At 29.2% G+C, this 15,824-nt stretch overlaps 1 protein-coding gene across 1 annotated transcript; it reads right to left on the bottom strand.

Annotated features, from left to right (window-relative positions):
• Positions 1–9,016: 9,016 nt before the first annotated feature.
• Positions 9,017–10,259, bottom strand: LOC7485479 (ethylene-responsive transcription factor WIN1). The gene is made up of 2 exons (XM_002308044.4): positions 9,987–10,259; positions 9,017–9,828 (listed from the first exon to the last, which is right to left on the bottom strand). Exons 1-2 carry the CDS (start codon positions 10,064–10,066, stop codon positions 9,282–9,284), a joined length of 627 nt encoding a protein of 208 aa, XP_002308080.4. The 5' UTR covers positions 10,067–10,259; the 3' UTR covers positions 9,017–9,281.
• Positions 10,260–15,824: the final 5,565 nt, after the last annotated feature.

Below are 15,824 nucleotides of genomic sequence, written 5' to 3'. Positions count from 1 at the left end.
TGAGAGAAAGTGAGGGAGGGGGGAGATATAACGGTAAAGAGAAGAATATTCGAGAGGTTAGTATTGGAATATCCGATTTTGAGCTTACATTTATTTTCTAGAAAAGGTATATCTCTGGTTTTATACTTTATCCAGAAACACTAGATTTAATTGTTTATTTTATTAGTTGTGTAAAGTACGTGTTGGTCCCTGAGGTTTCAGTAATGGCCCACTTCATCCTTTATTGTTCCGATTCTTCCAATGCTAAATCTGGATTTTTCAAAAGATTCCAAATTGGTAATTTCCAATAGAAAGTAATGGAATGCCATAAGTTTTAATCATTTTCTTTTAATATTTCTTTATTTTTAGATTTTTTAAGGGATGTCATATTTATATCTAATTAGTTTTATTTGTAAGAATATTTTGTGCTCGCTCCAACATACATAAATATAAAATAATTTTATCTTTAAAATAATTCTAGATTAAATTTATATTATTTTAAAATAGAAGATACACGAGATATGTTTTGTGTATCTTTAATATTTTTGTTTTTTTAATCTCAAAACAGTAATTAAATACTACTTTAAAATAAAATGAATTAATTAATTAAAAGAGTGAAAATAAAAGAAAAAAAGAGACAATAGTTAAAATTGAAAAATGAAGAATTTGTTAAAAGAGAACAGGAATGTGAATGATTGATGTTATTGATAAAAGAATTGCTTTTTAATAATAAAAAAAAATGGAGTGAATTTTTTCATATATATTAAAAAACATGCAAAAAAAACCAAAGAAACCCAAAAAAATAATAATAAATGATGGGTTCATGCAAATTGCAAAATAATCGTTGTACTTATATTGAGGGTGAAAGTTATGGGTCCAGGAAAGGGCCTAAAGAACCCCTGTTTTCGGACATGCTCCACGAGATAGGACTCTATGCTTTGCCCAAATTCAATTTTGATCACCAATCTTTTTTCATGGTTGGTCGTGACACCTAACCACTAGGTGTGATTTTTTGAAGTATTTTTTAAATAATATTTTTTTTATTTTTTAAAATTATTTTTGATACAGAATATCAAAATAATTTAAATATATTAAAAAAATTAATTTAAAAAAATAAAAAAATATTTAAACTTTTAAAAAATATTTTGAAGATGTAAAAACTAATGAGATATACATAAATATTCTTCTTGACCACTATAATGGGGGATGAGTGCACAGACACGCACAAAAAATTAGTATATTCTCTTCTTAAACCTTCATTACAGAGACTTTTGTGTAAACCATGGATCGTGGGTGGCTGAGTTGGTGAAGAGCTTGCTCCAAAGTCCAAAATGTATGCTTCTTCTATATACGAGATTATATATAATCCATAAAAATCTACTGTAATTTGTGAGTGCTGAAAATAAATAAATAATTCCATTTCTCTGCCATTCGTCGCATCATTCATTTTGAAGATAAAAGAAGAAAGATAATAATATATATAAAAAAAATTGTAGCAGCTGGCTACTAGCCAGCCAGTAGCCGAAACCGTGCCCAAGCTAAGCCTAATGACCTTTGCTCATTTACGACGCATGGTATAATTCCAAGGGATTGAAGAATATCCATGCCCTATCAATAACTACAGATAATATTCTCTAAAAAGCTCAAAAATAAAATAAAATAAAAGCGAAAATATGCATGGCCCAGATCACTTACAAACTGCCACCTTCTATTACATGAGATGTTTTTTAGTGGAAAAGAGTGGGGAAATCTCAACCAATTGGAAGGGTAAGTTCGACATTATATTTCAAGATAGACTTTACTTTTCTTGTATGCTATTGTGTTTAATCTTAAATGGTTGGTCTATTTTAAGGTTTTTTGCTATTTGTTTTTATTTTTTTTATTTCAAATGTTGAGATAATTGGCTATAAGAATTTATTATATTTTAAGAGATGCATTATTGAAATGGTTGGAAGAAAAATTGCCATAAAAAATACATTTATAATTAAATTTAAAAAAATTATATTACTATTTTTAAAATGAATGGCATATCACTATTTTTAAATCCAACCTGAAATGGCAGGTTGTTCCGTGATCCGGGGTATAGACCGGGCCAGGTTTCAATAAAAATAAAAAGAGAATTGACTCGGTATGACTCGATCAAAAACTCAAGTTGACCCGCAATTCAATCAGTTTGGAAAGACCTGGTCAAACCCCGTTAACCTTGTATTTTTTTATTTAAAATGATATTATTTTTATTTTTTTATAAAATAAAAAATTTAAATAACTAAAATTAACCAATCTAATTTTTTTACTCGGAACTTACCACGAATCAGCCCTCAGGTTCAAAAACTATTGTGGCATATCTATATTAAATACGTTTCATCTCAGTTTAAATTTAAATTACCTTTATAACCTGGCTAGTGAAATGTAAATTTAATAAATCAAGAAATTAGTGATTGGATTAGAGTTTAATAACTTGGAAAAATGGGGTTTTTTCTTTAGCAGCCAAACCGAAATCAGAGCATGAACTGGACTCTCTATACACGTTAAAATTGAAGACTGTGTATGTGGCCACATGTGGAATTTAAGTTCCTGGACCGTTTAGCCCTTTAGAGGATTCGGATCTCTTAATGGGATATTCCCGGCTTGGAATCTACTCTTGGCATCTTTTAGTTTATATATATATATAAAATTAAATCCCAACACCAATCGAAACTCAAAGAAAAAGAAAGTTTGCACCTTTAAGGAAAATCCAAAATGGGTTGGAAGTAGCCCACACAAATGGGAAAAGTTCATTTTTGAAAAATATTTTCTTCTTCTGGACCAACATTGATCCTCACATGTTGTCAGAGTGAGGCACCTATTCTCTGTGGAATTTATAAAGAAATACTCAGATTCTTCAAAGAATTATCCCAAGTGCGATTCAATTTTATTATATAAAAAGAAAGATATTTCAAACAAGCATAAAATAAAACCCTTTTGTCACATGACATGAAATATATGCATGCACTTGATACACTAAATAAATAATGCTATGATTAGTTTAATTTTTTATTTATTCAAACTTTGAGGCCATATCAAGATGAATTCATTGCAGTCCTTTAGATGCATAGGACTAATAGTAATCAATCTCTTGGTAAAAGTGAAGCGAATAAAAATAACTACGTTTTTATTACGTATTTTGAAAGCTTAGGAAATGCCAATAGAAGAGGAAAAAGCTGAAAGCATGGCATATTCTTTCTTTGGTGCCTTTGTGCTCCCATGATTCCTGGATTAGAAATTTATAATTGGGGGTTGAATGTGCATCCCCCGCTGTTTAAATTATATTTAAAAGTATGGTAGTAATTATTTTTTTAAAGTATTTTTTATTTAGAAATATATTAAACTAATATTAATTTTATTTTTTAAAAATTATTTTTAATATCATTACATTAAAATAATAAAAAATGTTTCATCACGAGATTTAGGACAGACCAGTTACATGTTTTCACTTTTCAGTAGTGCACTCCTTTACCAGATTGTCTGCTTATTAAATACCTTAGATCAATCGGTTCATCACAATCACCCATCGTCCACAATGGATTGCCCGTAAGTGATCTTTCTAGAAAATTTGAGATTTACAAGAGAAGATTTTAGGTTTAAATTCTGTCAAAGATGGAAGTTGAAATTCAGGAATTGAGATAGGTATACTTCTCACTATATGATTCAAAACACATATGCTCTCCGTTGAATTACCAATATATATATTAGTTGGTACATCCATATTAGGCTGCGGGTTTGATAATTTCAAGTAATTTATAACACAAAATAAAAAGAAGGTGACAACCTTTTAAAGGCATTTTTCTAGAATCATATTTTTTTTACTTAAGAAATGGAAAGATAGTCGCTAATAATAATTTAAAGATTAAAAAAGAAAATTGATATTCTTTATAAGAAACAAAAAATAGATGCACGACATATATTTTATCCCAGCTATATTTTCATTTTATACATTTTCTTTTATTTATCTTTAGGGTTAATAATTATACTCGTTAGCTATATATGATTTTTGTTCTTATAAATAAATAGTGCAAATACAACTAATTTATTTAAAATTTGAGATGAGAAAAATTCATAGATAAATTAAAATAATCTTTTAAGAATATTATAAAATTATATAAAAAAAAAACAAAAAGATTAATTTTTTTTTTAAAAAAAAAGTTAAACTAAACAATTTTAAAAATGATAAAAAATAAATAACCGATGTGATATTAATTAACAAATCAATTAAAAAAGAAGAAGGAGAGATCACACATTACTGGTCCTAGCAAGCTAAGTCCACACACTAGGATTTTTTTATTTTAAAGAATCATACACTCTATTTTTTTTTTTTTTTATGGATGAAATGTCGTTTGGCTTGGCAAACGATGTGCCATCCATTTCTGCATTTTCTGGTCATTTTCTGGACATTTAGATATAAAAAAAATATCCTAGAAATCTATATAAATACATTTTGAGGCCTAAAACACCATTTAATCAATTAAAAACTCAAAGTCAAACCAAAAAAACAAACAAACAAATAAATCATTATCTATTTTTTTTGCATGTTCAAAGGGAGAAACCACATTTTTTGAATTTTCTTCTCTATAACCAACCCATTAACAACAAGTTCGACTATATTTTAGTTGCCAAAATATGACCAATCGATCTTTTTTTTTATAATCATTTTTCAATAACTTTTTCTTTTTTTTTCATATTTAGGGACTGAAATATGATAAAAATAAAATGTTAAACTAAAATGTAAGAATATCTTAAATGTTATAATTGCTGACATTATAATTAAATAAATGCCCAATTGAATGGTATCTAATGAAACAATATCTTAGGTATAATTTTAATTACTTTATTATAATGAATTTTGATTGCGTCATTTGATTTTAAATAAAGTATTTTGCTGGTGTAGTTCTTTCTTTTTATTAATATATTTTTCTCAACAAAAAAAATATAGCTTTTTTGTGCTACGTTCTTTATTTGATAAAAACCAAAAGCAATTAGAATAATTTTGGACAATATGAAATGAGGATAAAAATGGTATCTCTTTAATTAAAACATTTTTATCTTATTAATGTGATTTTTGGGAATTTTTTATCACTAGAATATTTATTCTTTTATAAAAAAAATAATATCAAAATCATAAAAACAATTTTTAATAAAAAAAGCATTTTAATAATTTTGATGCAAATATATTAAAAATATAAGAATAATAAATTGCTCATGCTATGTAGTGAAGAACTTTTTAGAGGTTATTTTTTATATATAATTATATAATAATAAGAAAATACATATGCAGGAAACACAACAAATAAATTTTAAGAAAAAATCAAAAAATAATCATGAAAGGATGTACAAAAATAGTGTTAGCTAATATTATGAAAAGAACGCTATAATTTTATTTGAAAACTAAGTAAAAATAGAACTGTATTTTATCCTTAATGTACTTTTAATTAATTTATTTTGATGAAACTTAATTAAAATGGAAGGAAAAAAAATCATAAAGGCTTCAACAAAAAAATAGGATGCTTTGGGTCTTGTGAGCCACGCCCCTAAACTAACAAAGAAGGCTGGTCGCGTATGCATAATCACTTTTTTTTATATAAAAAAAATAGAAGGATGATGTGTAATCAACCGTTTTTTTTTTAGAAACAAAGTTGACGGCGCTTTGTCTATTAGTCTAGATTCCAGTCACTGAAAAGGTTGCTATAAAGTCAAGTCCTGTATTTTTTAGGTTAGAAAACTATTTTCACATAAAAAACATAACACGCACCGTAAAAATCTCAACAAACCAATTCCTCACATCTAAACACCTCTAAATCGGTTAGAAAAACACAAAATTAAATAGGAAGAAAATATTTATCAACACCAATCTATTTTTTTTTTTTTTACATTATAGAAGCTCAAAAATACTCCAATACACTCCTCTTGTCAAGAATAACACATTGACACAAATTCAGCTTTTTTGTTTCTAAGATTAGGTTAATCGACTACTTTTTCTCTTCTCTATCATTTTTGAAGGACTCTCTCTTTTCTCATAAAATCCAATCCAGGAACTAAAACCTAAAACAAATGGAGTATAATAATGAAATGTCAAAATCTTAAAAAACAGTGATAAAAAATAAAAAATAAAAACACTTCAAGAACTAACATTTCAAAATATGCAGCTCATGAATAGTAAAAAAAATTAAAAATAAGTTTTTATTTTTTTGTTTCATTGTTAAATTTGGGTCTTGTAGTTTTAATTTATTTTAAACAATAAGATTGAATTCTATTTTCTCAAATTGAGCATTGTAAGAACCCATAGTAAACTAATCAAAATAAATTATTAAGCCAAATCCTGATCAAAGCAATGTGGAGAACAAAATTAGAAAAAGAAAAGTTCGGTGATTGGAATAGAAATGCTTCAAGGAAACAAAAAAGAATTGCATTATGTAAATCAACAATCTTTTGTATCTTGGTGCATAGTATTTTTCCCACCTTCTTTAGATATATTTGCAATTGTAATTATTGCAGAAATTGTTTTTGTACTTTGACTACAATGCATGCTTTTACAGTTAAATGAACAGTAAAAGCATGTTTTCTTCTAGTATATTAGGAGCAACAAGAGCAGTGTATTAAATGATTTCTTACAAAACTTGTAATCAAACCACTTTGAGATATCGTTGCACTTAGTATGACCCTTTCTTTAGCACCCCAAAAACAAAGTACTAATTTATTAATATCGAAAGTAGTTGTTCTAACTAGCATATATGACAAGGATGCGTTTGAAAACTGACCTTTGATTTTTTTTCGAAAAGTATTGATACCTACAATTCGATGTGACAAAAGGTATAAATATTCTTCTTTAAAATAATAAGATGAAAATAGTCATAACTTACTTAATAAGTAACTAACCTTCTAGTTGGTGGTTCAGTAATAAAAACTTGGGATCAAAAAATTTGTTTTCTCTGTAGTCTTAGATTCGAGCCATGTGGTTGCTCATATAATGACCACTGGAGGCTTACATGATCGTTAACTTCAGGGCCTGTAGGATTAGTCGAGGTACACGCAAGCTGGTCCGGACACCCACGTTAAACAAAAAAAAAATAGTCAGTAGCTATTGATGCTAGATGATCTCGTTGGTGGAATTATTCAGCATTGTTTCAGATGATTTAATTTGAGATTCTATTATTTTGGGATGAAAGAAATAGCTGAATTAATTATATATTATGCTTTTAAAATTAAATGTTGTCTATAAATTCTAAGCTTCATAAGATATCGATCCATTATAATCAATAATAATTACGAGATGTTTTTTTTTTAATTTAAATATTGCCCTTATATATGGGACATGATCAAGTTCCATGTCATGTCCTTCTTGTTGGCAAACTGTATAATGTCTGAGGTCGCCTAATCGTTGTCTTGAAATCTTGTATGTTAGTTCACGCGTCCACATTATCATAGGGAGGCCCTAGAGAGAGAGACTTGTTTTGTATAACACAATTATTATTTTTTCTTGTAAGCAACCATTTAACATTTCAGAAATTGTTTTTTAAATAATTATCTTTTGATTAATACACCTGATTATTATATATATATAAAAAAACACTTGTTCTGTATCACCCTCTCCAAGACCGAAAATGATCCGTTTGAATGAAATGAATGTGAACTTTTTTTTTTCTTTTTAATTTATAGGATTCTATTTCTTTCCATTTCATTAAAAAGGATTAGATATTGGCTTGAAAATAAGGGTAATCCTATTCTATCTTTTAAATTTTAAATTATGTATTTCATAAACTAAAACTCAAGGGTTGGTTTAAATGTTAAAAAAATATAATTTCTTCTCAATCATAGATTCACAACATAAAGGATTCAAACATAAAAAACTGGTATGAAAATATTTTAAACAATTAAAAAAGTTTGAATATATAAAACCTTCATTTTAGAAATTCTCATCAAATATTTAAAACCTCAATGAATCCATCAGGTTGATAATAAATTTAATTCAATCAATCAAATTGGTTTTGTTTTGTGGAAATGAGAGAGTGTAGTAATAGTTATTTTTCAAAGTGTTTTTTGTTCAAAAATACATCAAAATAAAGTTTTTTTATTTTTTAAATATTATTTTTGATATCAGTACATCAAAATGACATAAAACACAAAAAAATATTAATTTGAAGTAAAGAAAAAAATAAAAAAATTTAAATTTTTTCAAAAACGCTTTTGAAACATAAAACAAACAAGGTCATGTATGGTGCCTAAACTGAAACATCGGTCCCCCCAATCTGCCATTGCTCTTAGTTGGCAAATAATAAAATCCAACATTGTCTATAGAGAAAAATGCATAGCTACTATATAAACTTCATTGATTTTTTTTTCTTAGTTAGGTACTCTAGCATTTATTTATATCAATTTACTTGTTTGATGGAATAATTCAATTCTTGATTTTATTTTTCAGTGGAGTATTTTAACTCTTGATTTTCTTCAATCAAGCAGTAAAAATCCCTATAAATAATATTTTGGATATATTCTCTTTGTTCTAAAAGTGTCATGCATGTTATTGTTTAATGGTCAATTGATCAATATTTGGAGAGTTTAAATATTATATTAAAAAATAAATTAAATTAGAAATTTGATTGTAGAAGTTAAAAAATAATAATCATGTATTGTGTATGCATTTTTCTCATTCTTAACGTGATCTTTCTTAAAGCAGTAGTGTTATGGGCACACAGTAGTGACTTCCCAAATAGTATATTTTAATAATTAATAATAGCAGCAGTAAAAATAAATATATGTTACAGCGAATAAATGACTTTTGCTATTAGTTGTTTTCTTGTATGCTGCTGTCTATTCTGCACTTGCATTGTTGGGGCCATGCAACTATCAACTGATAGCTGGACACCCAGTAAGTATGATCCATTGATCAATCTCCAACCTTAATTTCATTCGTATCTCAAATCACAGAAAATAAGTATGAATTAACACTCTATAATAATCATGTTCATCATTTCTACTTTCTAAAACACACACACACACACATATATATACGAAATTGAAATCATAATTGATTCCTTAATTTATTTTTCAATAAACACATAACAATACTTCTTAATTAATTATATAAACACGTAACAACTGGTTCTCCACCCTTTCGTAATCTGACACATAAATATTTATATATGTATAATTATTTGGGTTATACTAATTAGAATAGTAATGTCACATGCAATCCTACACACACTTGATCACTTCCTTAAACCAAGCACACAAACTCACAGAAATCCCATGATCATAAAGACCATAGATAGCTAAAGAAAAAAGCTGTCATCCTCATGATCTTGAACCCCAAAAGGAGGGCTAGGACAATTCCTGTTAAGAAGCTCTTCAACCATTTGCAGTGCCACTCTCTCTTCTTTATCCATTTCTTCTCTCCATTCTGGTCCTGATATCCCTCCTGGAGACTGATCAGGCAATGGCAATGCACTCTCAGAAACTTGGCTCTCATCTCTCTTTCCAAGCTGCACTGTCATGACCCAATTTGAGTCAGACCGCTGACCAGCACGCTGTTGCCAAACCCCAATGGAATTCTCAGCGTCAAGCCTCAAACAAGTCATTGATGGTGATGGTGCCTTGCTGCACTTTCTTAGCTTGGCATGGAGGATCTGGGACAAACCATTTGGTGGTGTTGTGAGTGAAGGTTGATGATCACTTGATTTTGGGTCATCTTCATTCGAAGTTTGAGGCATGGGAAAGTTAGTTTTCGCATTACGGCCACTCATCAAGATTGCAGCTTGATCATAGGCTCTAGCTGCCTCTTCTGCTGTTTCAAAAGTTCCTAGCCATACCCTCCTCTTCCTGTTCCAAACATACCACAAATTAAAAAGCAAGAGCATTATACAATAAGATCTTATAATAGTTGAAAGAATTAAACAAAAGTATAAGTAATTTAGACTCAGAGGTAGAAAAGATAAGAGAACATAGCTAGATTGGTTCGGTAAAGGAAGCTAGCTTACACTAAAGGATGTCTAATTTCAGAAACCCAAGAACCCCAACGTCGCTGCCTCACCCCCCTGAACTTTTTTGATGGCACCATGTTGGGGGGGGGGGGGGGGGGGGGGCCTTTTCACTGACAAAAAAAGAGAGAGAGAGACTTTTCACTGACAAAAGAAGAGAGAGAGAGAGACTTTTCAGTACTGACAAAAGAAGAGTATGGAAGAGTTCAGAGATGATTGAAGTACAGCTAAGGCTGACTTGAGATCCTGAGAAGATATAGAATGCATGCTATTCCATGCTAGAGAGCACATTGTAGTCGAACTAGAAGCTTTTCACCATGAAGCTTGGTGTATTGAATAAGATCACCTACAACTTCACTCAAGTAAATATACCTACCCCAATTTAATAACCGGGGCTTGCTTTGCATGCAATATAGTACTGTAGTAGCTAAGGCTTTTATGCCAAAAGGAAAGCAAGATTGAATCTGATGATGGGATGCATAGTACGTCAGTAATTATTTACTGATCAGTATAGAATAATATTTGCCAATTTCGATAAAACATCAATACCAATTAGACTATTATTTAGGATACAATAATTTAAATCCAATTATTTAACCAGCATCGGCATCATTTCACAGCTGCCAATATTAATACGGTGACCATTACGAGTTAATAATTAATATCAGTCATTTTAAGTAACGCAGAGTACTTGTTCTTCCCTAATCCATATACATCTGATATATATATATATGATTACTGCAGATTAATGGCTAAAGTTATAGAGCAACATTTGATGCAAGTTACAGTGGAGTTAGGGGATGATGGGTACGTACAGTGCTGGCTAGGGATCATTGTCATACCTTTTATTTTGAACAATTATTGCCCTGCGTGCACAGACCACATATAACTTCAAATGCACAACTAAAGAGTTAATATAGGTGGTTAAAAACTCAATAGATAGTAATGCTTCTGGACCCCTTCGATAATGACATGCATGTGTCCAACATTTATATATACGTGGAGCTTGCTAAATATAGAGCTCTTTTTTTTAAATGCAACACCTGCCATGTTTTTTCTTTTTCTTTTTTCAAACTAGCACAAATGAAAAAATTAATTGGAAAAACAACATTGCATTATTCCTAAAATAGTTTTTTTTAATAGATTTTATATTCTATTAAAAAAACTTAATTATGTATTTTATTGTAGAAAAGAATAATTAAGAATTGAACTAACCAGTTGCCCCTTGATTTTTTTTTTAAATTACAAAATAATAAACAGAAGCTTCCTAAATGTATAAGAAAATATTTTTATTTTTTTAAATAAAAAAATACATAGAGTTTGTTCACCCAAACGTTTATAAATTTTCTTAAAAAATAAAAATATTATCACCTTTATCATTATTACTAATATTAGCACCACCACCACCACCACTACCTACTACTACAACCACCACCACCATCATTACCACTACTATTATTATTACTATCATTATTACTATTATCATTAATATTACTATTATCATTGTTATTATTGTCACTATTATTAATATTGTTGTTGCTATTGTTACCCATTTTTGACCCTATAAAAAATTAAGAAAAAAAAAATCCAAAATATAAGAGGATATACATGAAAAAAGCCTAGAAAATTATCCAAGTTGATGGTGACAGACCCGAATGACAAGTAGAAAAGTTGTCAAAAATAGCAATATGGAGGACCAATATGTATAAGATTAACAAAATTAGCAACTCAATTCTGATTAACAAAGAGCCTATTTGGTGAAAATATTTTTATTTAGGGTAAAAAAATATAAATTTGGATAGATAAGGACTCAATGAGAATTTTTAAAGACTTAATTAATTTTATTAAGAACTTAATTGTAAGAAAAATTGATATTTGAAGTCGATTTAGGCTTAATTGGAATAAATTAAACTCTGAAGGTCGATTTACAATTTTAAAGAGTTAGTTTAGTCAAATCAGGGGTTTAATTGCATAAATATTGAAGTTTGATAGACAATTACGGACTTGATTGAAAAAATCCAAAATCAAGAACCAAACTAAAAAAGACATGTGAAAGTAGGGGCTGAAATTGACCACATCAAGGGTCAAATTGAAAAAAATTAAAAGTTTGATGGTCAATTAAGGGTCCAAGTACACAAATAAAAAATCAAGCAACAAGATGAAAATGATGCTAAACTTAATTTGGTGTTGGTGATTGAGTCTGGCAAGTGAGCAATCAAAAGTATGAAGACAATTATGAGTGCAATTAAAAATAATTAGAAGAATATTGACTAAAATAAAATCTGTCACATCCCAATTTAAAAACCCTAATTTCTAGGGTATAATCTAGATGACGTGTCGTTCAGCCATTATTTAGCTTCTTCTTCGACAGTTTCATGGCGTTTCTGACCACTTTTAGACCTGTGACCACCACCATTCAACTAAGAAACATCCCATCTAAAAAGATGAGTTACTCCCATAAAATATTTACATCTCATTTTCTTCAACGAACTCAACAACATCTTATCCCCGATCAGCCATCACTGTATTTTCAGATTCTAGGCTGATCGGATTGACACTTTCAAACGAATGAATATAGAGCTACAAACCTTCAAATAGAGTAAGGTTGGATCCAAACAAAAGGTGTGCACCCCCTCTACCAAGATCAGGTGGTCTTCAACGATGATGACATTGGAGTTGTTCTAACGAAGCCTCGAAAGTGGTTAACTCAGTCATCGATAGTTATGATACCTATTTTATAAAACCATTAATCTTTTTCATGTGTTCACACTTCAAGTCTTATCAATGGGTTCTTATCAAAAGTTGGTTATGTTTCTCTCAAGATCAAAAGGCTAGAAACAAGCTTCTTGGTCTCCAAGTTTGGAAAACCATTAAAATCTCCAAAAACCAAATTTGTTGCAAAACCACCATTGAAAAACCAACATAGGTATCACAACTGTGAAATGTACTTCAGAACCCTCTCATTTTGATCAAAGGGTTAAGATTTGATCAATCTATGTTTGAACTTATAAAAAACCCTAGCAAAACCCTATAAATATTCCCTGGAAAATAAGAGGAAAAAAGAAGAAGAAAAAGTGGTGAGGAAAAAATTGATAAAGAAACTCTAAATTATGAAGGTTTAAGAGTCAAACACAAGGATTTCCTCAACTTGAAGAGAAAGTAACAAACTTGGAAAAGAAGGAACCAAAGGGCAATAACCATTGTTTGAGCTTGGAAGGTATAAAACATTCAGAGTCCCTCTACCTTTTCCAAAGTGAATGGATAGCCCACTAGAGGAATATCAATCAGGTTGTAGTTGTCTACAACATCTCTAAAACCTTGTAACAAGGACAGAGGATAAAGATTATCTTCCCTCTTATCTTCCAACCAAAGCAAATCATTAAAATCTTTAATGCATACCCAAGGAAGATTAGATCTTTTACTAAGAGCTCTTAATAGGTTCTATGATTCCCTGCACCTATGTCATTTTGAAAACCCATAAAACCCTGTTAATCTCTATAAAAAAAAAGTCCATACCCACCACTTTTAAATTCATATGGTTCTGAGAGTATTTAATTAATGTAACAACCCCTGGACCTTTCCAAAACGCAACCAAACCACCCCCTTGTCAATCTGTCAACTGCGAAACACCCATCAAACTTAATTTCCCCTCTAATAGATTCAATTCTACTACTATTAACTCTAGTCTCCGAAAAAAAGATAACATCTGGCTTTCTAGACATCATTAGCCCTTTAAGAGCTTGAACTACATAAGACTTACCAAGTCCTCATGGCAAGCCTGGTCATCAGGTCCTGCTATTACTTTATGTTCATTAGATGTGCCCACAATCTCTATTGATATGAAAGTTGGCCCAACAAAAGTAGTCTCATTTACAAAGCCCTTTGAACTTGTATTATCATATCTTGAGCCCATTATTCTTTTCTTTATATCATCTAATAGTTGAGGCCTAACGTTTTTGGCCCAAATAGCTCCTCTTGAACAACCTTAGCCCTTCCCTATCTGCTATTAATGTCATCTATAATAGATGTAACCAAAATGACTCATGAAAACATGGAATTAAATGGCATGCTTAATTGTTGGCTTGTAACAGATGTAATGATTGTTAAGCTCTTCTCCCCCACCCCGTTATTGTTCCTCAACCACTAGTTGTTGTCCTCATCTCAAAACCAAAATAAAGAAGTTTAACCCTTTTTTTTATTTAACAAAATTGGGCAAAAGGACGACTTAATTTTATTAAGAAATCCAAAATATTAGGGATCCAATTACCTTCTTCTTGAGCTATATGATTCAATGTGATAAAAATCGAAACCATAAGGAATCTAGTGGTTTTGGAATGGACAATTGAATTCCTAATGTTTTGGTTTTGAGATGAGGTTAAACTCTACCTCTCGGTTAACATTTTGTTTGCACTGTTGGTTAAGACATTTTATTATTATTTCTAGTACTTTCAATGTTTATGATTTTTATCTTTATTGTAACGATGAATCTCGTACATATCTAACATGTAGACCCCATTTGTTTTTACATTTTAAAAGCGTTTTTTAATTGAATTTTTATTTTATTTTACTTTCAATTTATTTTATTTTGGTGTTTTCAGATCGTTTCGATGTGTTAATGTTAAAAATAATTCTTTTTAAAAGATATTATTTTAATGCATTTCTGAGCAAAAAACAATTTGGACTATTCGGGTGTGGGATGTAATTTCCATGATTTGGATTTGCATCAAAACTATTTATGTGTTTGGTATACTGTGCTGCAAGATATATTTTAAAAGTATTTTTTTCTTGAAAATAAATCAAAATAATTTTTTTCATATTTATTTTTTATTTCTTATGTCAGTACATTAAAACCATAAAAAACAAAAAAAAATCAATTTAATGACCTTTCTTGCCAAAAAAACACTTTTAAAACGTGCCTAAATGCATTTACAAATACATTGCCAAACAACTCCAAACCATTCAAATATCATCAAATTCAAATTTTTTTAAATCCTTATTTTTTTTAAATTACATAAGAGGTTAAAAACAAAACCTCTTAAAATTATAAATCCATTGACTGTATATTTGTTAGAAAGTTATGGATTTCAACTAATTAAACAACAAGTATTTTAATTAACTAGTTTAACACAATCTTTTTTAATAAAAAAATCTTATACGAGAATTTTATCTAACAAGATAATGATATTGAAAACTTATATATATATATATATATATATCGTGTGCACAAAATGCAGGGAGCTAGACTGCCAATATTGATATCACAATTCTAGGTGCTCTTCATGTCATGTGTTTAGTTTTTTGTTTTTTTTATAAATAGGTTTATATAACATGTAATTGATAGAATTAAATATTGTGCATTTCACACTCACATGTATGAAAAGATCCTATATTATTTATACCAAAGTAAAAGTTTAGAATACCTTCACAGACAAAATTAATTAGACTTTAATGTTACCTTTTCAAGAAATTAATGATGAAACTTGATAAAGCTAGAAAAAACTTCATTGGATTTGTTTTTTTTTTTTTTTTTGGATATCAACAGGCTGAGTGGTGGGTATTACCTCAAAATAACCCTCCCTCTGGTGCTAAAGATAATTAGGGTTTTTTCATGTAAATATTATATTAAAAAAAGTGAGCAAAGAGAGTTATATATTTTTCTTTTGTATTGAGATGAGAAAAAATCTTTATTTTCTCCTTCAAACTTGGAAACATATAGTTTAATTTAGAAAAAAAAAATTAAATCTATTTATCTAGTAAAGTTAGTCACTGTTTTATCACATAATTAACTTACCTTGTCACAAAATAACTTATTTAGCTCGCTTATAGCATGTAAATAAA

This window comes from Populus trichocarpa, chromosome 6 (genome assembly GCF_000002775.5).
Source record: "Populus trichocarpa isolate Nisqually-1 chromosome 6, P.trichocarpa_v4.1, whole genome shotgun sequence".
Lineage (NCBI taxonomy): Eukaryota > Viridiplantae > Streptophyta > Magnoliopsida > Malpighiales > Salicaceae > Populus > Populus trichocarpa.
This window is presented reverse-complemented; position numbering and strand designations above follow the sequence as displayed.

Excerpts from the sequence above, each read along its gene's own strand:
- LOC7485479 (XM_002308044.4), bottom strand. The coding sequence starts at position 10,066 with ATGGTGCCATCAAAAAAGTTCAGGGGGGTGAGGCAGCGACGTTGGGGT. Across the intron at positions 9,829-9,986 it reads GAAATTAGACATCCTTTAGT|GAAGAGGAGGGTATGGCTAG; the intron begins GTAAGCTAGCTT and ends TGTTTGGAACAG.